At 40.1% G+C, this 25,473-nt stretch overlaps 2 protein-coding genes across 2 annotated transcripts; one reads left to right on the top strand and one right to left on the bottom strand.

The window, feature by feature from the left end:
• Positions 1-4,049: 4,049 nt before the first annotated feature.
• On the top strand, positions 4,050-8,946 carry LOC100964577 (arylamine N-acetyltransferase 1). Its single transcript, XM_012807698.2, has 2 exons — positions 4,050-4,125; positions 7,574-8,946. The coding sequence occupies exon 2, from the start codon at positions 7,580-7,582 to the stop codon at positions 8,450-8,452; it is 873 nt and encodes a 290-aa protein (XP_012663152.1). The 5' UTR covers positions 4,050-4,125; positions 7,574-7,579; the 3' UTR covers positions 8,453-8,946.
• Positions 8,947-20,826: 11,880 nt separating this feature from the next.
• LOC100949799 (cytochrome c oxidase subunit 6A1, mitochondrial) lies at positions 20,827-21,341 on the bottom strand. The gene has a single exon (XM_012807705.1). The coding sequence runs from the start codon at positions 21,260-21,262 to the stop codon at positions 21,002-21,004; it is 261 nt and encodes an 86-aa protein (XP_012663159.1). The 5' UTR covers positions 21,263-21,341; the 3' UTR covers positions 20,827-21,001.
• Between the last annotated feature and the right edge of the window lie 4,132 nt (positions 21,342-25,473).

The raw sequence follows: 25,473 nt of genomic DNA, 5'->3' as shown, positions 1-25,473 counted from the left end.
TAGGAGGTCTTATTTATTTTTTTCTCACAAATAAATAGTCAAAAGGCAAGGATATTTTTTATTTTTCTTTCCAATTAATTGTAACTGTCTCTGGTTAGAGTTGAATGTTTCAGGGATGGACAAAACCAAAAGATAAAATTAAGTAACCGTTAGGTTATACCATGTACACGTGAAAGGTTAAAGTCCACGTTGTAGCTTTGTCCTACCCTCTGGAATGTGCCATATATCCATGCATTGACCTGTTGGGTGGGAAGCTAATGAATCCTTTCTCCCTCTCTTTTGAATTTGAGATTTTCTCTCATGTGGGTCTGTGATTGTTAATTTTGTTTCAAATTGGTATTGAGTCCATGTGAGGATTGTTTTTCCATTCTTTGATACTTAGGAAAATGTTCTGCAAATCCACGCACGTTGTTAAAAAAGATGCAAAATCTCCATCTATTTTTATGGCTGAATAGTATTTCATGGTATACATAAACCACAATTTAATCCATGTTTTGAAGGACACGTGGATTATTTTGTTTCTACATCTTTGCTTTGTGAATTGTGCTTCTACAAACATTTGATTACAAATGTCCTTCCTTATGTCAAAAAGTCTTTCTTTGGGGTAGATAGCCAGCAGTGGGATTGTAGGCTGAAATGATAGGTTCACTTTTCCTTTCGGAGGGAGGGGCAAGCATGAAACAAATTTTATTGAGGAAGAGAAAGGTAGGATTACAGAGTAAGAGCAAGATACATTTGCCATGAACACCAAACTGGCCTCCATTGCCAGGGAAGTGGGCAAAGAGGCCTACTCTTACTTTGAGGAATAGAAGGCTTTCCTTATTAAAATCCTCAACTGTTCAGATGAAGTGTTAGCTAGAATGTACTTCATGGATTTCCCCTGCCCCTTCTTGCTCTGTTTGACTACAACCCCTGTTTTGTCCATTGCTCTACTACTTGTAGAAAGCTGGGTTGTGTATCTGAATCATGATAATATCAGTACCAGTTTGCATGGTCTAAGTATAAATAAATAAAATCCATTTACCTATAAAAAATAAATAAAAAGTAAAATAAAATGCATTTAGCCAGGCTCAGCGCCTATAGCTCAGTGGCTAGAGTGCCAGCCACATATACCAGAGCTGACAGGTTCAAACCCAGCCCAGGCCTGACAAACAATGACAACTACAACCGAAAAACAGTTGGGCATTGTGGCAGGTGCCTATAGTCCCAGCTATGTGGGACAGCAGGAGAATCGCTTAAGCCCAAAAGTTTGAAGTTGCTGTGAGCTGTGATGCCACGGCATTCTACCCAGGGCAACATAGTGAGACACTGTCTCAAAAAAAAAAAATGCATAGAGCTCTAAATCCCTGTCAAACCATGTTTATAAATTATTGTGTGGAAATGCTAGCACAATTGTACAAGAAGAATGTGTTATGTTTAAAAATATTTATCCTTAAAAGCAATGTTGGAAATAGGAAAAATGGAAATAGCTCCGTGTCCCTTATTATAGGAACATTTAAGTGAAATAGCCTACAGTGATATGGATTGCTTCTCAACATAACAAGAAAGATCTATGGACTCTAGACATTTTGGTCATTGACATAGCCCTAGAATCATCACTGCCTGATAAATAGCAGGTACACATAATAGTTAGTCCAATTTTATTTAAATAAATGTTTGTGTCTGAAATTATGTTGACAATTCACTGTTAAATGAAAAAACACATTGAGCAATAAAATGTAAAATACGATTTTATTTAATGAACACACATGTATATACATATATTTGTGTGTATGCTTGTCTACACCAACTGGTAAAAATTTTGATGAATGGAATTAGTAGGCAGGAGAACATTTATAATTTACTTTATATTCTTTATGTAATTTTATTTTTCCCGAATACATTATTAATTTTATAATAAAAACTTATTTTTTTAATTTATAACATAAAGTGAACTATGTATAAGTGCTATTACTTGTTTCAAATACTTAAGAGTAGAATTACTGGATTAAATGTAATGGAGGGATACTCTTATCCCCCAACCCTCCTCCCACTTTCATAAAGTAGAGGGAACTTCCTTCTCTAGGAGGGAAAAGTATGAAAATTCATGATGGCTCTTCTTTTTCTCTCTCACACCACCCAGATGTCACTTACCTGATTAGGAAAATGGAAGAAGGAATTGAGCTGGCGTGGTCTATTGGCATTTACAATGCCAATAAAAGATTTTTTCCATATTTTGTTATTTTGTTTTATTTTTAAAATTCCTTTTTATTAAATCATAGCTTTGTACATTGATGCATTTATGGGGTTTAGGGTACCGCTTCCATATACAATGTGAAACGCTTACATTGAATTAAGTAACACATCCATCACATTTATACTCATTTTTTAATACTTTTGAAATGTGTTTCACCTAATTGCATCATGCACATTAGGTGAGGTGCCCCCAAATACCATCCCTCCTCCCATATCCTTTCTTCACTGATCTAATCAACCACTAACCTAATCAACTTCACTGATCTAATCAACCCCTGACCTAATCAACTTCACTGATCCAATCAACCCCTGACCAAATCAACTTCACTGATCTAATCAAGCACTGACCTAATCAATGTCATTGACCTAATCAACGTCATTGATCTAATCAAGCACTGACCTAATCAATGTCATTGACCTAATCAACGTCATTGATCTAATCAATCACTGACCTAATCAACTCCACTGATCTAATCAACCCCTGACTTAGTCAACTTCACTGATCTAATCAACCCCTGACCTAATCGATGTCACTGATCTAATCAATCACTGACCTAATCAACATCACTGATCTAATCAACCCCCTGACCTAATCAACTTCACTGAACTAATCAACCCTTGACCCAATCAACTTCACTGATCTAATCAACCCCTGACCTAATCAACTTCACTGATCCAATCAAGCCCTGACCTAATCAACTTCACTGATCTAATCAAGCCCTGGCCCAATCAATGACACTGATCTAATCAACCCCTGACCCAATCAACTTCACTGATCTAATCAACCCCTGACCTAATCAAATTCACTGATCTAATTAATCCCTGACCTAATCAACACTGCTGATCTAATCAACCCCTGACCTAATCAACTTCACTGATCCAATCAAGCCCTGACCTAATCAACTTCACTGATCTAATCAACCACTAACCTAATCAACTTCACTGATCTAATCAACCACTAACCTAATCAAGTTCAAGGGAGACCCTGTTGGTCCCCTGTCATAAAGGACCCATGAACCGATGTTGCGTATTAACCCAGATTGGGGAAATGTTCAAAGTCAGAAAACAAAGATTACAAGGATAGAATTCACTAACACATCAACAAAATTATATATTATAATCAAGTGACATTTATCCCTGGATTGTGTTGGCTTAACACATGTAAATCAGTTGCTGTGATATATTACGTAAACATAATGAGAGACAAAACCCACAAAATGCACAATAGATGTAAAAAAAAAAAAAATCATGTGTCAAACATCAACATACTCTTGATATAAACAACATAGGGGTACATGGTGTCTCAAAAGTCACCCCAGAGTCAACATACATAGGAAAATGGAAAATTGTTGCAAAAGGTACCTTTATTTACAATAGATTACAGAATTTTACATAATCCTTCACGAAATATTCTCTACGTCTAAGAAAGGAATTGAGGGGAAAGTGTGCCATAAACTGGGGGTGTGATTGAAACCTTCCCTCTTCCCCTTCTTCCTCCCGACCTGATTGGATCTGCTTTTGCTGGACCCCTCCTGAGCTCTCCCCTTGCCCATCACTTTAAGAAGTCTGCCATCAGGCTCCCGGAGAGCAGGAACTGTGTGACATCCAAGGGCACACCCCACGAAGCCCTGGGCGTGGGGATCCGAGAAAATGGACTTCTCCAGGCTTTCCCAAAGAAAAGATCTGAATGGGAGGGCCACAGAGGCCACCTGTGGTCCTGCAACTACATTTCCCAGAGTCCCTGGGAAGGCTCCACAGACGGTGGGGGCGGGGACGCGTTGAAAGCCAATGAAAGTGGCTGCTCGGCGGACTTTGAAAGCCAGAGGATCGCGTTCAGCCTGGTTCCTGGTTCCTGGTTCCTGGGCACAGGGATCTGATCAGCCGAGCTCAGTAAGTAACTTGAAGTGCGCTTTAAAACTGGGGGTTAATACTTTCAATGTGGGTACGGGATCTAGATTCTGAATTTCCAGTTCCAGCGTGTTCAGAAAGTTTGGCTGGCACAGACTTTGAGTCTGATGCTACAACTCTCTATAGCATTACTGTGACTTTACCAGGTGCTTGATTCATGCCCCCTGGTTTCGAATGACAGCCCGACCTATTTGTATCTGTGAGAACTTGGCCATGTCATGTGGCTTCTCTACAACTTGGTTTCTCCATCAGTAAAATGGATTTAATAATCCTGCTTCAAGGGAGGTTGTGAGGGCTTAATACACGTGTTAAACGATAGTTAGTGTATTTAAAAACTGGATTTTCCTCTTCTACATGTGCCCACTGTCTTCTGTTCCCTCTGGGGACTAGCTGTCCCAAAGAACCCAGCTGGCCCTGAAGGCAGCACACTCCTAACAGCTCCTTCTGCTGTCGCATTAGCTGATCAGAAAACTCCCAAGGATGGCGAATGTCCCGTGCAGTCGCTGTCCTGTGAGGTTGTGCTGGGCTGTCTGCAATGTCTAGGGGAATTCCTGGGGAAGAAGGAGGGTAGAGCTTGGTGGAGTCTTAGTGGGGATGTCTCCAGAGTCGTAAATGACAAAAATGAATTCCTTAATTATCATATGAGAGCATCAGCTCCTGTACACAGGGGTGCAGAATTCCTTGGTGGAGAGAGAAGCTGGCCAGGCCAACAGCCCCAGGGTTGGGTGGGATGGACTTTGGCCTCTGGCCTCTGCTCTGGTGCTCTGGCACAATGCCCAGAAGAGTGTATGACTGTTCTGATAAACTGTTCTTTCCTTCCTCTCGGCCCCTCCTTTTTGTTCCTGAAATACAACCCTGTCCTTGAAAAGGAACTTTGTAACTGTGGACTGTCTAGCTGTGTCCTGCCCGAGACAGGTCTGGCCTTCACCCTGTTCAGCTCCACAGCAGTTTGCCTGTCCTTTTGCTTTCCTGGACTGTGGCAAGTTCCCACACTCCCTGTCTGGCCACCACAGGCATTTACTGGGAGAGTGTTCTGTTTAGCCTTCTGTACTTCTGGTGGAGACCAGTAGGTCTAATGGGCTTCACTGGAGTCACTGTCTTTAAAAAAATTTTTTTTGGGTGGTGCCTGTTGCTCAAAGGAGTAGGGCTCCGGCCCTGTATGATGGAGGTGGTAAGTTCAAACCCAGCCCCGGCCAAAAAAAAAAAAAAAAAAAGAAAAACTTTTTAAAAATTACTTTAGACAGGGAATTCACTCTCCAGTTCCCTTCAAGCTCCAGCTCCCCTTTTGTATTACACTGAGATACTTTTTGCCTTTACATTTCAATAATTTAACCAGAATACATTATGTTAAAGTTTTTTTAATTGGGAGCTATTACCTAGGATAATCTCTAGTGCATTGAGTTTGCAAGGTTAACAATAAAACCAAAAAAGACACTGTTACTTCTCAGAAACTGCCATCTCATCTGTAACTAGGGACTCTCCACTCTAACCAAGTGCATAGATCATTTTCTCTTACATTTGTGAACATCTTCTAAAAGCTTTACTCACCCTCTTCCACTTTCCCCACTGGGTCATCCAACCCCTGTGGTCTGGTGCTACTGATTCCTGGATTGCTGTCTGCTCAAATCAACTCTTCAACATTGTAACGTGCCTGAGTTTATCTTTGTTCAGTTCCCATCTTGACAACACTGGATCAGATATTCCTAGAATGTGGTCTTCATCTTCAGGTTCATTTTTAACTTCATACTTCTATGTCCATAGACATAGAAATCTTAAGCCAGAATGGCTTGTTCAATAGTGATAATCGGGTAGATTTGCTACTCCTTGTTCTGTGTTGAAAGGAGCCATTGCTCACCAGCAGTCCTTTAGTCTGGCTGCCCTACTTCTCTGTTTTCATTTTCATTTACTTCTTCCTGGGCCAGTGAAGCAGAAAATGTTTATCACTCTTGTTGAATTTCTTTTCTTTTCTTTTCTTTTTTTTTTTTTTTTGAGACAAAGCCTCAAGCTGTCCCCCTGGGTAGAGTGCCCGGAGGTTCTGGCTCACAAGTGCTGCTCCCTCTCCTGCGGCTATACTTCCTGCTCTTCCTTGTGCAATTCAGACATTCACTTTACTGTTCACTTCATTTTCTCTGTTTTGTGATTTTTAGGAATCCTTTGTAATTTATGGTCCACAAAACCACCCTTTGGTTTTCACAGAAAGTCATGTATATTTTTAGCTATCTTTTCTATTATTTTAGAGTTAGGCCAGCAAAAATAAGCATTCCAATATTTTGAATTCAAGCTGAAGATCAGCTTACTTTCAACTTACTAAGAAAAGTATTAAGGTATCAAGTGCCTTTCTGTGAGTTCCCAAAGGGCCTCTAATTGGGTTCTGTCTTCTTCAGGTCTTCTCTTATCCAGCTAAAAAGAAGGGATATAATACTGAAATTTCTACAAATGAATGTATACAGCTAATAATGTTTTCAGTGAGCACTTTTCCTGGCATCTACTTTCCAAGTGCTTTGAGCATTCCTTAAATTATAACTTTAGAGGTACAAAATTTCTTCAGTTCAGTGACAGACTACACAAGTACTATTTGGTTGGTTATAACATTCAGTAGCATCTTTTATCCTATAAAAGAAAAGAGAAAGAAAAGGGAAAAAGAGAGGTTTTGAGGGAAGGAGACAGAAGAGGAGGTAGAGAAGGAGGAGGAAGAGGAAAACAAATACTCATAAATAAATTATATCATTTATAAAGAAACATGAGGTGATTTCTTAATATAAGGAGTTATGGTCTAAGCAGTTCCCAGTGACCAGGTGAGGGCCTCACTTTTCCCTCTCTTTCTTATATACTCGTTACAGATTCAGGGTTAGGGGGTAGAGAGGTTTTGGGGTGATTTGACTAAATACAAATTTTTCTTTCTGTGCCTGATTACTCAAGTTTTTGATCTTGTCCACATATTGATAAAGTGTTCTGGTTCAAGTTAGGATGAGATGAAATGCAATTCTATCATAGGGTTAAATGAGATAATGTTGTAGAACTCAAGAACAAAGAAAGTTGGAAGCACTGGGCATTATGGGAAGGGTGGCTGGTCACAAAGAAGAAGGGAAGAATATGGCTCATCATTGAACCTGGATTTCTAGCTTATCATGCTTGAAAGATAGAAGAAATGATCATACTTTCATTACACAGTTCTGAAACTATTAAGTGAATTTATGCATGTAGAAGGATTTTGGACAATAAAGGTGGTAAATAAGGGAATTAGTGAATAAAAATATGCAGTACTTATAACCACAGTTATATATATAGTTATATATAACTATAAATATATGGTTTTATATATATAGTTAAATATATAGTTATTTATATAGTTAAAATACATTATACTTATGAATTGTCCCTTGAAGAAATCAAAGTGCAGAAGTAATACTGTTTGCCTTTTTTTCCTCAGGGGATCATGGACATTGAAGCATATTTTGAAAGAATTGGTTATAAGAACTCTAGGAAGAAATTGGACTTGGAAACATTAACTGAGATTCTTCAGCACCAGATCCGAGCCATTCCCTTTGAGAACCTTAACATACATTGTGGGGAACCCATGGAGTTGGGCTTACAGGCCATTTTTGATCAAATTGTGAGAAGGAACCGTGGAGGGTGGTGTCTACAGGTCAATCATCTTCTGTATTGGGCTCTGAGCACAATGGGTTTTGAGACCACAGTATTGGGGGGGTATGTTTACAACACCCCAGCCAAAAAATATAGCAGTGGCATGATTCACCTTCTACTGCAGGTGACCATTGATGGTAGGAAATACATTGCTGATGCTGGGTTTGGACGCTCCTATCAGATGTGGGAGCCTCTGGAGTTAATTTCTGGGCAAGATCAGCCTCAGGTACCTTGTGTCTTCCGTTTGACAGAAGAGGATGGAATCTGGCACCTGGACCAGATCAGGAGAGAGCAGTATGTCCCCAATGAAGACTTTCTTAATTCTGATCTCCTGGAAAAGAATACATACCGAAAAATCTACTCCTTTACTCTTGAACCTCGAACAATTGAAGATTTTGAGTCTATGAATATTTACTTACAAGAATCTCCATCATCTGTGTTTACAAGCAAATCATTTTGTTCCTTGCAGACCCCAGAAGGGGTCCACTGTTTAGTGGGCTTCACCCTCACCTATAGGAGATTCAATTATAAGGACAATGTAGATCTGGTAGAGTTTAAGACTCTGGATGAGGAAGAAATAGAAGAAGTGCTGAAAAATATATTTCATATTTCTTTGGAGAGAAAACTTGTGCCCAAACATGGTGATCGATTTTTTACTATTTAAAATGCAAAACAAACCTATTTATTAACCAGTTCACCAGTTATCAACTGATGACCTATCATATTTTCTCTAAACCCCTACAGTTTTTTGAAGGAAATTCTAGACGTGAAATCATTTCACCTACAAAAAATGCTAACACATCTAATTAAATAGCTTTTTATAGAAAAATAACCACACACATTTTCAAATGAATAATAATAAAGGTGTTGTAAGGTTAGTCTATGGTAATCTTGGGAACCATAGTGGTTTATGCTAGAGAAGTTTGAATAATGGGTTATTTTTTAATTGAGAGAAGATTTTTAGTAGTGATAGGTAAATATTGTGGACAAACTTACTGTCTATAAAGTATATTAAATCATTATTGGCTAATACAATGCAAATAAAACTTTTTGTTTGGAAGACAGGCTATTATGGGATTAGGTGATACTTCCACAATGGAGTCATCCTCTCATTGTCTTTTTTGTCTCCTGCTTATATTCTTTTACTTCATTCTGGACTTTCCCATAAAAGAAAAAAACATAAACTTATTTTGTAAATCTGAGTTGAAATCTTGGGGACACTTTACAAATCTATGTCTCTGATTCCCTTGAGTTAAAAGGGAGATGATACTTAAGAGTATTCAGTGCCAAAACTCTAAACAACTATTTACTATACAGATGAATAAGTGATGTCAGTCTCGTTTTTGGTACTGAGTCAGCATTTAATGAAAGTTCTCCTTCCATCTTCTTTTATTTTTCTCTAAGACCAGTCTGAGCAACATAGTGAGACGCCCAGCTCTGAAAGGAAAAGCTGGGCATGGTGGCACACTTGTAGTCCCCACTACTGGGGAGGCTGAGGTAGGAGGATCATTCTAGCCCAAGAGTGAGAGGTTGCAGTGAGCTATGAGGATGCCACTGCACTCTAGCCTGGGCAATCGAGCAAGACACTGAAAAACAAACAAAATTGTCATTCTTTCAGATGACATGACCTTATATTTAGAAAAGCCTAAAGAATTCACCAAAACAGAACTAAGAAAGTTGCAGGATGTAAATCCCATATACCCAAATAAGCATTTCTATATTTCAACAGTGAGCAATCTGGAAAAGATACCAAGAAAGTAATTAAAAGATCTAAAGAGAGATATAGGCTACAATACAGTAACAGTAGGGGATTTCAATATACCACTTTCAGTAATGGAAAATGCAGATAATCTAGACAGAAAATCAACAAGAAAAGTATACTTTAGACAAAATGGAGCTAACAGATATTTATAGAACTTTCCATCCAACATCAATAGAGTACATACTGTTCTCAAACACTCATGGAACACTCTCCAGTTTAGATCTTATATTAGGCAACAAGTCCTAAGAAATTTAAAGTCTTAGGAATTTTGTGGCTAAATGGTATGAAACTAGAAATCAATAACAGAAAGAAACTCAGAAAATTCACAAACACAAAATTTAACTACAGTCTCCTGAACAACCAATGTGCCAGTGAAGACAGTAAAGAGTAAGTTAGAAAAAAAATTCCTGAGACAAAAATTGGAACACAGTACACCCATATTCCAGGATGCTGCAAAAGAAGTTCAAAGGGGAAAGTTTAGAGCAATTAATGTCTACATCAGAAAGGAAGAAAGAGGCTTGGCGCTCATAGCTCAGTGAGTAGGGCACTGGTCACATACACCAGGGCTGGTAGGTTCAAACCCAGCTCGGGCCTGCTAGAACAACAATGACAACTGCAACCAAAAAAATAGCTGGGCATTGGGGCGGGTGCCTGTAGTCCCAGCTACTTGGGAGGCTGCAGTAAGAGAATTGCTTAAGCCCAAGAGTTTGAGGTTGCTGTGAGCTATGACTCCAGGGCATTCTACTGAGGGCAACATAGTAAGACTCTGTCTTAAAAAAAAAGAAAAAGAAAAGAAAGATCTCAAGTGACTTAGCATTATACCTAGACAAAAGAAAGACGACCAAACTAAGCCTGCTGTTAGCAGAAGGAAAGAAATATTAAAGATAGAGCAGAAATAAATGAAATAGGGATTAGGAAAATTATGCAAATGATCAAGAAAACTGAGAGTTGGTTTTGAAAAGATAAAATTGACAAATCTTTAGTTAGACTAAGGAAAAGAGAGAAGATTCAAGAAAATAAAACTAGAAATGAAAGGAGACATTACAAATGATACCATAGAAATGCAAAGGATCATAAGAAATTATTATGAACAATTACATGGCCAAAAAAATGGATAAAGTAGAAGAAACAAATTCTCAGACACATGCGACCAACCCAGACTAAATTGTAAGAAAATAAACAACCTGAACAGACAAATAGTAAAGAGATCAAATCAATAATAAACAGATCCCCATCAAAGAAAAGCCCAGGACCTGATGGCTTCATTGCTAAATTCTACTAAATACTTACAGAAGGATTACTACCAATCCTTTACAAACTCTTCAAAAGATAAAAAAAAAAAAAAAAATACTTCTATGCTCTTCTTATAAGACAAGTATTACCCTGATGCCAAAGCTAGATGAGGATGTTACACACACATACACACATACACACACACCCCTATAGGCTAATGTTTTTGATAAGCATAGATGAAAAAATCCTGAACACAATGTTAGGAAACTGAAGTCCACAGGACATTAAAAGGATTGTTCACTATGATGAATTTCTCTTTGGGATGCAAGAATAGTTCAACTTACACATAGTAAATATGATGCATTAGCAGAACAAAGAAAAAAAAACCGTATCATCACCTTACTAGACACAGAAAAAGCATTAGCAAAAGCCAATATCCTTTCATGATAAAAAACTGCTCAACAAATTATGGATAGATGGTAGATATCTCGGTCAACACAATAAAGGTGATACATGAGAAGCTCTCAACCAGCATTATATACTCAAATTGAAATCCTCTGTGACCTGGAAAAAGACAAGAATGTCCACTCTCACCACTTCTGTTCAGCATATCATTGGAAGTCCTAGGCACAATAATTAGGATAGAGAAAGAAAGAAAAAGGAATGTAAATCAAAAGAGAACTAAAATTCTGCCTGCTTGAAGTTACATTTTCCTTCCTGCTTGAAGTTACATTTTCAAAATCCCAAGGAAACTGCTAAAAAAGTCATCAGATCTAATAAACTAATAAAGTTGCAAGATACAAATCACACACCAAAATACATTAACAATTAACTTTCTGGAAAAAAAATTGAGAGAACAATCTCATTTATCATAGCTACAAAAAAATGCTTAGGAATAAATTTAACCAACGAATCGAAAACCTGTACATTGAAAACCATAAAATGTTAAAGTAAGAAATTCAAAAAGACACAAATAAATGGAAGGATACTCTGTATTCATGGATTTGAAGAAGTATATTGTTAAAATGTTCATATCAGGCCAGGTGCAGTGGCTCACACCTGTAATCCTAGCACTCTGGGAGGCTGAGGCAGGTAGATTGCTTGAGCTCAGGAATTCCAGACCAACCTGAAAACAGCAAGATCTATCTCTACTAAAAATAGAAAAACTAGCCAGGTATAGTGGCTCATACCTATATTCCAGCTATTGGGGAGGCTGAGGTGAGAGGATTGGTCTAGCCCAGGAGTTTGAGGTGGCTGTGAGCTATGATGACATGGCACTTTACCCAGGGTGACAGAGTGAGACTCTGTCTCAAAAAATTTTTTTTCACATTCCCTAACGCAATCTACAGATTTATTATTATTATTATTTGGGTTTTTTTGCAGTTTTTGGCCAGAGCTGGGTTCAAGCCCAGCACCTCTAGCATATGGAGCCCTGGTGCCCTACTCCTTTGAGCCACAGGCACCACCCCACAATCTACAGATTTAATGTAATCCCTATCAAAAGTCCAATGTCATTTTTAAAAGAAATAGAAAAAGTAATCATAACATTTATATGAAACCACCAAAAACCTTCAATAGTCAAGGCAATCATAAACAGAAAGAACAAAGCTGAAGGCATCTTACTACCTGGTTTCAAAGTATACTACAAAGTAATATTAATTAAAACAGCATGGTACTAATATAAAAAATTAGATGTACTGGCCAATAGAACAAAAGAGAAAGTCCCAAAATGAACCTTCATATGTGTTGTCAATTGATTTTCAACAAAGGTGCCAAGAATACATAAGGAGACCAGACACTCTCTTCATTAAATAGTGCTGGAAAATCAGTTATGAATATGCAGAAGAACAATATAAGACCATTATCTCACACCATCTACAAACATGAACACAAAAGAAATGATCATCTGATTTAAAAATGGCCAAGGGACCTGAACAGATGTTTTTCAAAAGAAGAGATTCAAATGGCTGATAAATATATGAAAAAAAAATGCCCAACATCACTATCAGAAAAATGCAAATTGGCTCGGCGCCTATAGCTCAACCGGCTAAGGCGCCAGCCACGTACACCTAAGGTGGCGGGTTCGAATCCCCAGCCCGGACCTGCCAAACAACAATGATGGCTGCAACCAAAAAATAGCCGGGCGTTGTGGCGGGCGCCTGTGGTCCCAGCTACTTGGGAGGCAGAGGCAGGAGACTCGCTTGAGCCCAGGAGTTGGAGGTTGCTGTGAGCTGTAATGCCACGGCACTCTACCCAGGGGGACAGCTTGAGGCTCTGTCTCAAAAAAAAAAAAAAAAAAAAAAAAGAAAAATGCAAATTAAAACCACAATAAGGTATCACTTCGTACCCATCTAAAGGCTATTATCAAAAAGGTGAAAGATAACAGTGTTGGCAAGGCTATGGAGGAAAGGGAATCCTTGTACACTTCTTGAGGGAAATGTAAATTATGGAACACTATATAGAGTTTCCTCAAAAATAAAAATAAGAAGTAAATCTCCCATTTGATCCACTCTTCCCACTGCTAGGTATTTCCTAAAAGATTTTAAATAAGTTTTTCACAGAGATGTCTGCCCTGCCATGCTCACTGCAGTACTATTTACATTATCCAAGTTATGAAATCACCAGATAAATGGATAAAGAAAATGTGATATGTGTACACAATGGAGTACTAGTCAGTGTTAGGAAAGAAAGAAATTTTGTGTCTGCAATGACATGGATAGAGTTGGAGAATATTATGGTTAAGTGAAATAAGGCAAACACCACGTGTCCTCTCTTACATGGAATCCAAATCACCCTCAAAGAAGCAGAGAGTAGAATCGCGGTCAACAGAGACTGAGGGAGTGAGGGGAATGGGGAGATGATGGCCAAAGGGCCCAAAACCTCAGCTGGACAAGAGGAAAAAATGTGTGTGTTTTGTTTTTCCTGTGTAATGTAGTCACAGTGTGGTAAATAAAGTATTACATTAAATTTGGCTCAAAGTGGCCTCCGTCCTTGGGTATCAGATTTGGCCCAGAATGGCCTCCTTGCTTAGTGAGCTGTACGTTAGCCTGATGGGTAAGCAAGCTGCACTCCGACCTAGGGGTACACCCTTGCAATCAAGTGACTGACTCTGAGAGCCATAGCAGCCAAACCCTTCATCAGCCCCAAGCTGACAGCTTCTCAAGGATGCCCAAAGAAGGCCTGTGCCAATCCGCACCTGTTAGTAAGCTCCTTGTATCATTTCCTGTTTGCTGGTTATAAATGCAGCTCATCTCACTGGGGGCAAGGACATTCTGAGCCATCTTCTGTCCAGAGTGCTACCCAGCTCTAGAATACTTTTCTTGCTCAACTAATCTTTGTTAAAAGTTAATTGTCTTGGCTCAGCACCTGTAGTTCAGTGAGTAGGGCCAGCCACATGCACCCAGGCTGGCAGGTTTGAACCTGGCCCGGGCCTGCTAAACAACAATGACAACTGCAACAAAAAAATAGCTAGGCGTTGTGGTGGGCCCTGTAGTCCCAGCTACTTGGGAGGATGAGGCAAGAGATTCGCGTAAGCCCAAGAGTTTGGGGTTGCTGTGGGCTGTGACACCACGGCACTCTACCAAGGGTGATGTAGTGAGACTCTGTTTAAAAAAAAAAAAAAAAGTTAATTGTCTTAAATTTTTCTTTAACAGGCTGGGGTAGTTGGCGGGATTCAGAAGCAGAGAACAGTCACATCTCTCCAGGCCTAGTTGAGCCAAGTGATGTGTTTTGTAGCAGCTGGATCCAGGGTAAGTGCTCTTGGATTCTGAGTTCCACTTATTTCTGAGCTCTCCAGTTATTTTATTTTTTTTGAGACAGAATCTCACTATGTCGCCCTCGGTAGAGTGTTTTGGTGTCACAGCTCACAGTAAGCTCAAACTCTTGGGCTTAAGCGATTTTTTTGCCTCAGCCTCCAAAGTAGCTGGATTACAGGCATCCACGACAACGCTGAACAACAATGGCAACAATGCAGTTGTCATTGTTGTTCAGCTGGTCCCAGCGGGGTTCGAACCCTCCAGCTTCGGTGTATGTGGCTGGCACCCTACTCACGGAGCTCCAGGTGCCACCATATCTGAGTAAACTTTTTGCCTTTTATCTTTCTTTCCTTTTCTCTTTTCTCTCCTATTTTACTGAATTAGATTCAATTAAGAGGCCCAGGTGTCTGACTGTGTTAGACAAAATCCGAACTAGGCTCAAATTGGATTCAAGAGTTAATTGGATTGGATCCAGTTAAGGGCCTTGGGTAGGTATTTTTTTTTTTTTTTTTTAATCTTTTTGGCTTTTAGAGCCAGGGTTTTGTGCTATGAGGGAGCATATAACCTTTGGAAGTCACGAAATCATGACAGAAACAGGAGGCCTTGGTCTGACTAGGCCAGACAGAAGTGGGTTCAGTAGATAGGTAGGTTATCCTTTCCAAAGGGAATCTAGAATTAAAGTGGCCACATAGGAAAGTTTAATTTTGATAGAATTGTTTGTTTGAAAGGCATTTTAGAAAAGGCAGGATCAAAATTCCCACAAAAACAATGGGATGTATTTCTTAATTGGCACCCTGAGGCACGTAAAAGGCTAAATTACAAAAAGCAAATAGAAAGGTTAGGCCACATAGACTGAGAACAGAGGAAAGAAGATGGTGCTTTAACTGAATCAACCCTGTTTTTCTTCCTGTCTTTACCTCAAGCCTCTGAATCTGTTAACTTTTTTGCTCAATTACCTTTATGCCAAACAGAGCCAGGAGGAATCATCAAAACCTTTTAAATTTAATTCCTAAGACCTGAGTGTATTTCTGCAAAGACAAAACAACCCCCCCCACAACAACAACAACAAAACCCTGATTGGTCTGTTAGACAATCTTGAAGACAGAAGAGGGACAAAGCAGCTTCAGATTGCAGAGCTTATTTAGAAATACTGTTTGTAGAACATTCTGAACTAAAAATGCAACAAAGAATCTTTCCTTCAGAGACTGAAACGGTATTAAATAATAGCTTGCAATTAGATCCAGTGGCCAAGCCATAACCTAATTGTTTAAAAATAGTAGAAGCTACAGCCAAATTGGTGAAGGTCTTATCTCTTTTTTTTTTTTTTTTTTTTTTTGAGACAGAGTCTTACTATGTCACCCTCATTAGAGTGCTGTAGCATCACAGCTAACAGCAACCTCAAACTCTTGGGCTTAAGTGATTCTCTTGCCTCAGCCTCCCAAGTAGCTGGGACTACAGGTGCCTGCCACAACGCCTGGCTATTTTTTTGTTATAGTTGTCATTGTTGGTTAGCAGGCCCAGGCTGGGTTCGAACTCACCAACCTTGGTGTATGTGGCTGGTGCCCTAAACACTGAGCTACAGGTGCCAAGCCAACGAAGGTCTTACCTGAGTTGGCTTTGGGACATGAACGTTTCTTGCAGGTTGCACATGCTACGTGAAATCTACTGAATTCCCATCAAACTCAGCGTCTTTCAGTAAACTAACATCTTAGGAAGCTCTTTTGTCTTCTTCGAATCACCATTCAAACCATTGCAATTTGCTTGATCCTGCTCCTCTGCTGTCTTCTCAGACTGCAATGAAGGCTGAAATTGTTTGAGTGTAATATCCAAATCATTAGCCCCTCACGTTGATTTACATGACACTCCATTAAATAATTGTGAGTTAATGCTTTATATGCTAAAGGGCCTTAAGCCAAAAACTAAGAAGGAAACTATCAAGCAGGTGACCCATTACAGTCCAAACTTTCACCTCCACATGTCTTACAAGACTGCATGACATTTAGCTGCTTCCACCTCCACCCATGTCACTTTTCCTCAATTCTAGCTTTTCCAGCTGGCTTTTGACCCCACTGCCGCATTAAAACTCCTGGGAAAGTCACTCGTGACCTTCTAATCACCAAATATGAGGATTCTTTCTCCATCCCTGTCCCAATTTGTCATTCCTGGCTCTCCCTCATGCAATCTACATACCAGCCAGACCTAATATACGGCATTGCCTCTAACCTGCACCCAGGCTGTTTCTCTATGTACGACACCCTTTACTCTGGTGATTAAAACCTCCTAAATACTTCAAGACTCAGCTCAGTAGACCCTAGGACTCTTTTTTTTAATTTATTTATTGAAATTTAAAAAACAAAAGCCACCCACTCTCATGCCCTAGCACTCTTAACACTCAGCCAATTATAAAATTAACTCCTTGAAATGAAACAGGCCAGGAGGCGTGGTTCATGCCTATAATCTCAGAACTTAGAGAGGCCCAGGTGGGAGAATTGCTTGAGATGAGGGGTTCAAGACCAGCCTGATCAACATAACGAGACCCCCATTTCAACAAAAAATAGAAAAATTAGCTGGGCATGGTAGTGCGTACCTGTAGTCCCAGCTACACAAGAAGCTGAGGCAGGAAGATTGCTTAAGCCCAAGAGTTTGAGTTGCTGTGAGCTATGATGACACTTCTAACTCTACCCCAGGCCTCAGAGCAGGGCATGATCTCAAAATAAATTAAAAAAAAATAAGAGATTGTTAATGTCTCTCAGTGTTTTTCTACCTTTTTTATCTCACAGCACACTTAATTATGTTGATCAAAAAAGGAGTAAAAAAAAAAAGAATATACTCACTGTGCTTTGAACTTCTTTCAAAAATAATTCAATTAATGACCTTTAAAAATGTTCATGGCACACTGGTTGAAAAATCACTGCTCTCTACCCTTCATAGTTTGCATTTAACGCACTGTCAGGACAGAATTGTACTTTTAATAAATATTTGATGAGTTGAATTAAATTTGGTTGAATTTCTAGATGAAACTGTTGCAGGAAGATGAGGCCCAATGGAGAGAAAGAGCACTCAAACACCGTAGTTGAGAGGAAAAAGGCTTTTATTTCAGCCAGCGGAGTTTCCGGCATAGAACAATTCAAAATGGCCACGCTCTCCCACTGGCTTGGTCTTTCCCTTTTTATCCAGTCAAAAAGTTCCAACCAAGGGGTTCCTTTCTCATTGGTCAGGTTGAATCGAGTGGGAAATGCTGTTCTAACCCCACAGAACTACAGGATTTCACAGAAGTGGAAATTTCCAGGTTCCAGGAGGTTAAGTCTATAAATTCCTAAGAGCTGAGTCACCATGAAGAGGACCTTGCAGGTATATCCTTGGGGTCTCCTTGAGAAGACGTCTGTTCTCCTAGACCTCACCCTTCCCGGGTATCCTCTCACAAACAAATAACCCCCCAAAGAACTTGAGTGGACGCGGCAAGGTCATATGCAAGGGAGACAACCCGAAATGAGCTGTTGTCTCTAAAAAGCCACTCTGAGCTGGCTTCACTTATGGAAGGAGGAAAGCTCGAGAGGCTAGACGCTCACGTTTCATCCTCCTGAACTAATTCCCAGAGCGGGGGCCAGGATCTCTTTTCAGAGGTGAATCTTCTGTGCTTTTTATTGTCAAGTAGGGACTGATGCTGCTGCGGATGTCTCTGGCTGGGAACCCCTGGCTGGGTCCCGTTAGCACACAGGTGCACACACACACATATACACACATGCACAAGCGCGGTGTAAGAGAGTAAAAAATATAGATGGAGCTGGAGAATGTTCTTCTGAGCAAAGTATCACGAGAACGGAGGAAAAAGTATCCAATGTACACACCCCTATTATGAAACTAATTTATACCTTTTATATGAAAGCTATAACCAAATAGCCTAAGAATATGGGGAGGGGGGAGGGAGAAGGGAGGGGGAATGGGTGGAGGGAGGGGGTTTGGAGGGATCACTTCTGAGGTTTACCTTATAGGGGTACAGGTGAATCTTTCTAAGAGTAGAATGTGAACGTTTTAAAGTAATAACTGAGAAAATGACATGAAGGTTGTGTTGACCAGTTTGATGGAAGTATTTCAGATTGCATGTGAAAACCCCACACTGTACCCCAGAAGTGCATTAATGTACATAGTTACCATTCAATAAAAAAAAAAAAAAGAAATTGACAAAGAGTAAAAAGTATATCACATTTGTTCTTCTCCTTGCCATGAAGGTGTATGAACATTAGGATTCAGGGAGTCTGGCTCCTCGGATGAGTTCATTCTGTCTGGCATTTTCATTATTGCAATTTGTCTCTTACAATAGATCCCTCTTGTTTTCCACAGTGGAAGGAGTGTTCTTTTCTATTCCTGCTTATTAAAAACCTCCAACATCACAGCACAAAAGAACAGCAAAGCTATTATGGGGACGCGTGTGCTCATACTGTGAACCTGTATTCAGCCCCAGAGACATATAAAGGGCTTCCTATAACTTCGATGGCAACTGCAGATGGCCAGCATTGTAACCCCCACACAACAGAAATCAGTCTCACCCCTTCTCAATGCTGAAGCACCCTGTGTGGGCAGTCAGCAATGCACACTCCACACCTCAGTTCTGTCACTTACCTGTTGTGTAACTTTGCTTATTCTCTTAGAATGGGGATAAGATCATATACCTCATAAAGTTATTATAATGATTAAACAATATAGCTCCCTAACCCAATGCCTGGTCCCAAATGGGTGGTTACTTTTAACAAGCAAATACTCGTGGCTACCCCATCACATTAGAGAAAATAGTTCCCACTCCTTGGGAAAAATGGTACGGTCATTTATTTATATTTTTATTTGTATTATTTCTTTTTGAAACAGAGTCTCACCATGTTGCCCTCAGTAGAGTGCTGTAGCATCACAGCTCTCAGCAACCTCCAACTTCTGGGTTTAAGTAATTCTTTTGCCTTAGCCTCCACAAGTAGCTGGGACTACAGGTGTCCTCCACAACACCTGGCCCTTTTTTTGGTTGTAGTTGTCATTGTTTTTTGGCAGGTACAGTCATTTAAAAAGTCAAAGTGAGGCTTGGCGCCTGTAGCTCAGCGGCTCAGAGCTGGCAAGTTCGAATCCAGCCTAGGCCTGCCAAACAACAGTGACAACAGCAATAACAACAACAAAATTCAAACTGAATATGCACTTCATAGCAAGTAAGTTATAGGTTCTTTGCTGTTAGATTAAGGAGTGAATAGACTGAACAGATATCTAAGACTATCCCTGACTGCCTATCGAGATGAATAAGGTTAGAAACAGACAGAGCTGGCTAATGTGAGTGAGTCATTCTCCCCGTGTGGAGGAATAGCTCTGTGTGAGGAATGGCTCATTGGAGGCCTGTGGTCGCTAAGAAGAGAGGACAAGATGGTTAGAAGAAACTGAGCATTTCGTAATAAAATAAATCGCTGTCAACATCCGAGCCTTGGTGTGAATATATAAGCCATGTGGATGTCTGTTTCTGGGGCTGTGAGGCAAGGCTGGTCAGGGACTGGGTCAAGGTCCACCATGATTGATGAGAACATTCTCCAAAAGCCACACTTCTTCTGGACACAGGCAGCCTCTGCCCTGCCTAATGAAGATGAAAGATGTCGTTATTTTAGCTCTGCCAGTCATTCATCAATAACTCTTCCAGAAGTCACCTCACCCCTCTTAGTTTCTTCCTCTGAGAAGTAAAGCTCCCACCTGTTTCCTAGCCATTTTCAGAGAGGTATTCAAAGATGGCTGGAAATTATTTTGAAGTTCTCAGAGTGAGACACCACAGGTCAAATCCCACTAGAAAAAAATACAGGGCAGTACTAACTGCTCCCCGACAGAATGAACCCTCATCTTAACGAATAATTAAGATTTACAGCAGTCTTTAAGCCCTGGAGAGCCTAGCTTTGGAAGGTTGTTTTTCTTATTGTAATAATATTTATTTACTTGTGTATCAGAAGCTCTAAACAAGAGCATAACAAGCATCAGATTAGGACTCAGGAGACGTGGGTATTTTCTTGGCTGTGTGACTCTGGGCAAATTACTTACCCTTTCTGGTCTCAGTGCACATATCTAAGCCTTATTTTTTACAGAAAAATTGTTCTGACTCCACTCCTTTCATTTTCAAAATGCTCTCATACTTACAGCATTGAGATGAGAATACCTACTATTAGAATCTCTTGGACTTAAGTGATTCTCTTGCCTCAGCCTCCTGAGTAGCTGTGTCTACAGGCACTGGCCACAATGCCCAGTTATTTTTTATTTTTTTATTTATGACCAATCTTAGTTTATTTATTTAAACCATCTCCTGCCACAAGTAAAGGGATGGAAGACTGGTAATCATATGATAAAAGAAGGTGAGCTTAAGGTCCCATACACTTTCTCTGGTCCATGTGCAGAGTAATGGTCCAAACTGATGCTGTGGTCCCCAATGTCTGGGTAGTGGTCTAGGTTCTCTTTATTCATCTTCATAACCAGTTGGAAGTGGATTCACGTGAGGGTTGTGGAATAGAGTATGGTTACCATCTCCCCAGGGAAAGGGCTTTGTCCTGATGCGAAGATGGGAGTAAGGGATGAACTCAGGTCTCTCGTGTTCTCCGTGGCGGGATTTCAAGAAGACATTCAGCATACTCACTCCCACCCCGGGAAGGGCTACGAAGAAGGTGAGGGCCCTCCACATGCGAGCTGAGCCCTCCTCGCCGTGGGCGCCACTCGACATGGGCCGCCCCAGCTGTGGGCGGGACCGACCCAACAGCCCAGAAAGCCTGAACGCAGCCACCGCCCCATTTCTGACCTGGACTACCAGTGCCCAGTTATTTGTTGGTTGCAGTTGTCATTGCTGTTTAGCAGGCCTGGGCCAGTCTCAAACCCACCAACTTTGGTGTATGTGGCTGGCACCCTACCCACTGAGCTATGGTTGAGATCAATGTTTTTATATCCCACGCATAAGTGAGAAAACCTAGTTTTAGTCTCTGGCTTGTTTAACTTAGCATAATCTCCTCCAGCTCCATCTGTGTTGTCACAAATGACAGAATTTCCTTCATTTTAATGGCTGTATAGTATTCCATTGTGTATATATGACACTTTTTTTTACTCCATTTAGATATTTAGGCTGATTGCATATCTTGGCTACTATGAGTAGTGCTGAAATGGAAATGCAAACATCTCTTTGACATACCAACTTTGATGCCTTCAAATGTAAACCCAGAAGTGGAATTGTTGGATGATATGGTAATTCCATTTTGGGGAGGGATCTCCCCACTTTTCCCAAAATAACTGTCCTAATTTGTATAATACACAAGGGTTCGCCTTTAGATATTTGCCAGCCCTTGTCATCATTCCTTTTTTTGATAATAGCCATTCTAACAGGTGTGAGATATTATCTCATTGTGCTTTTTTTTTTTTTTTTTTTTGCAGTTTTTTGGCTGGGGCTGGGTTTGAACCTGCCACCTCCAGTATATGGGGCTGACTTCCTACTCCCTTGAGCCACAGGTGCTGCCCCCTCCTTGTGCTTTTAATTTGCATTTCCCTGGTGATTATAGATATTGAGCATCTTTTTATATACTTGTTTGGCCATCCTCTGCCTTTTTTTGAGAAATATCTACTCAAATCCTCTGCTCATTTTTTAAATAGAATTATTTCTTTTTTTTTTTTTTGCTGCTGAGTTGCTTAAATTTCTTCTATATGTATATTCTGGTTGTTAATTCTTTGTCAGCTTGATAATTTGCAAATATTTTCTCTCAATCCATGGGTTATTTATTAATTTTTGTTAATTGTTTCTCTTTGCTACCCCGAAGTTTTTTTTGTTCAATGGAAAAAACTCAATTGGTGTATCAATAATATTAACATCTCTATGTTTACCTTTCATATTTGTCCATCATTTCCCTTAGCTGGACGCAGGATAGAAGTCTTCCTGTTGAGTTCCAGATTAGCCAGGTTGCAACTTTATTGATATCTATTTTGTTGTCCAAGAGAATACAAAAGGTAACTTAGAAGATGAATGTTTCCAATTAGCTGAATGACTTCGGGCATATTTTATTGAACACAGCCTTAAGTACTCTTCCAGTTTTAGAGTCCTCTGAGCCTCTGGTTTTTCACAGCACTGAACAAATGGGATTAGGATTTAGTGACAATTATCTTGAGTCAACTATTAACTTTTTCTCTTATATCCTCCTTGGATTCTGTAGCAAACGGTGCAATTAATCTAATGCAGCTGAGAGGCATTGCTAGGTCAGAGGTGGGTAACTAATGATAAGAGAAAATGGCAAGTACCAGTTGATACTTTGAGGAGGAAATAAAAACACCAGAAATAAACTTGAGAGTGGAAGATGCAAGAACTTACACTGAAGGTTCCTGGAAACCTCTGTTTAACACCAATTTTGCATCTTCTCTCAGATTTTTAGCTGATGGGCAAAAAATAATCTGTGGTGCCTTCTAGAGCAGCATTCCTTCTGTTCAAGCTGGTCTTCCAGATCTTGAGCTACTTAAGAAAACTCAAAAGAGAATAAATAAAAGTTTAGTGTAAAGATGTCTGGATATTAAAATGCTCTGTGACCTTGAGCTTTGTTAGCATTAATAGTTACAAGAGAGACAATATCTCCTCACTCATAGAACCTGAATTGAGGTTCTGTTTCTGGGTTTTCAGTGGGGGTTTTGATACTCAACCCAGGATGTATAGATAGTAGACAGTGACCGAGTGGTTCGTGAGAAATGAGCTATAGATATTAGAGTAGGGTCTGAAAGTTGAGGACTGCTTTTGACAGTCTAAGAGGGCTGGTTAAGCAAGGTGGGCAATTGTAAGGCCCACAGTGGACTGAGAAGGAGGAACCTCACAGGTGTTGGTCCCTGCCAGTGTCCAGTCCCTTCGTGTTCTGCTCCGAAACCTCTTCCCTAGTAAGGTAGTTCTGGCGAGTTCTTTTCCCATTGCTGCAGCCACTGCTCCAAATCACAGGATTTTTTTCCAAATCCAAGAAGCCACTTTTTAATTCCAGAAACAAATCTCTGAGCATTAGGGCACACGGCAGGCTGGGCAGCGGGAGTTGGGCTTCTCCAAGCAGAATGTGCGACAATAACGTTAACTTCCAGGAGTCTCCATGCCCTTCAGACTCTTCTTTAAAATATTTTAAGGAGCTGGGGTTCTCTTTTGTTGACGGTATGTACAGAATGCATAAGGAAAATAAGATGTGTTTTGGTAAAGAAGGTTATGAAGAAGATAGGAGGATGTGGTTTTTGCCACAGAAAAAGTAATTTTGTATAGTTTAGAGGTTAAAGTTTGTTTCAAACTTTGAACTTCGTTTCAAAATGGACAATGATATAGATGAAAATAAATGGATGGGGAAATAAAAAGAAAAGAAATGGATGGAGTGGCACCTGTGACTCAAGGAGTAGGGTGCTGGCCGCATATACCAGGGGTGGCGGGTTCAAGCCCAGCCCTGACCAAAAAGAAAAAAAAAATCTAGAAAATTGGAAAAAGGCAAAAATTGAAAACACTTTCTAAGAAGGTATAAAAGCTTTGTAAAAATATGGTCTTGTGTGTGGTCAAAGGCTGACTGAGATTGGGTTGATTTGTGTAAGGGTTTTATTAAAATTAGCTTTTTTGTGATCAGGAACAGAGGCTTGTGCCTGTAATCCTAACACTCTGGGGGGACAGCTTGAGCTTGGGAGTTCAAGACGAGCCTGAGCAAGAGTGATACCCCATCCCCACTAAAAATAGAAAAATCACGTGAGTATTGTTGTGGGTGCCTGTAGTCTCAGCTACTCAGGAGGCTGAGGCAGAAGGATTACTTGAACCCAGGAGTTTCACATGGCTGTGAGCTATGCTGATGCCTTGGCACTCTAGCCTGGGCAACAGAGTGAGTCTCTGTCTCAAAAAACCAAACGAAAACAAAATCATTAGCTTTTGTATTGATAATATACTAACGCAAAAGTAAAGTTTGTTTTTTTTTTTAACAAGATTTTCACATAGTATTAAAAAGAGATAATAATACTTTTGTTTTACCTTTTGAGCAAACTATAATTAGAGGGGAGACCATGGAACTCATCAGGGGGAAATCTTTAGATGTTTATTAAAGAAATGGAATGAATAAAGTAGAAATTAATGGGATTAAAATGCAGGTCTTAATGCAAAACTGTCAAAGGTTAGGTGGACCAAAGGGAGAAACTGCTGGTCTCCCAGCATGAAAGGGCCTCAACCAATTGTTTTGTATTTACCCCTTCCAGAAGGTTCACATGACTACCCCTGATTAAGAACCATCGAACTAATTCAATTATTCACTTTATTGCTTAGGCAACTGAAGCTAGAGATAAATGAGTTGACATGATGACCTAAAAAAAGGGGGGGGGGAACAGATTAGAAAAATTTAAAAGGTCACAAGACATAGATTACAGTGGGAAAAAAAGAGACCAACAATTGCCTCCAGCACTGTGAAGGCAGCTTAATCAAGATAGAGATTGACAAAGGGGCCCAGGTCCCCAGGCCCAGCCTACTGAGGGGACTCCAGATTTTTTTCACAAGAGACTATAAAAGGGTTTGGGGGTGGAATAAGAGAAGTTCCAGAGGCTGGAACATGAAAATGTAAGGGTTCACAGTATTATGGAAGTTGGAACGTTGGGACAGGTTGTGCGTACTTTTGTCTCCTTTCCCTAAGCGTTTCATGAGAACGGATAATGTGTCTGACCAGGGAATGTTTCCCTTATCTAATACGGTAAAATAGAAGGCATGTAAATCTACCTGTTAAGTGATATTAATGGGACCTGCTAAAGGGAAACCAGCAAGACTGCCCAGACCACACAGGGTAGAGGGGAAGCTGGAGCGCTGGTGGGGACCATTCTCCACCTGACAGCCCTCTGTGGAGCCTTTCCTGGGCCTTATGGCAATAGCCTGTGAGCGCCTCCCAGGGACGACTACCGGAACTGAGGGGCATTGATGCC

Source organism: Otolemur garnettii, unplaced genomic scaffold, assembly GCF_000181295.1.
Source record: "Otolemur garnettii isolate 467f Iridium unplaced genomic scaffold, OtoGar3 scaffold00074, whole genome shotgun sequence".
Classification (NCBI taxonomy): domain Eukaryota; kingdom Metazoa; phylum Chordata; class Mammalia; order Primates; family Galagidae; genus Otolemur; species Otolemur garnettii.
Note: the sequence above shows the minus strand (reverse complement) of the source record. Positions and strands in the feature narration are given on the sequence as shown.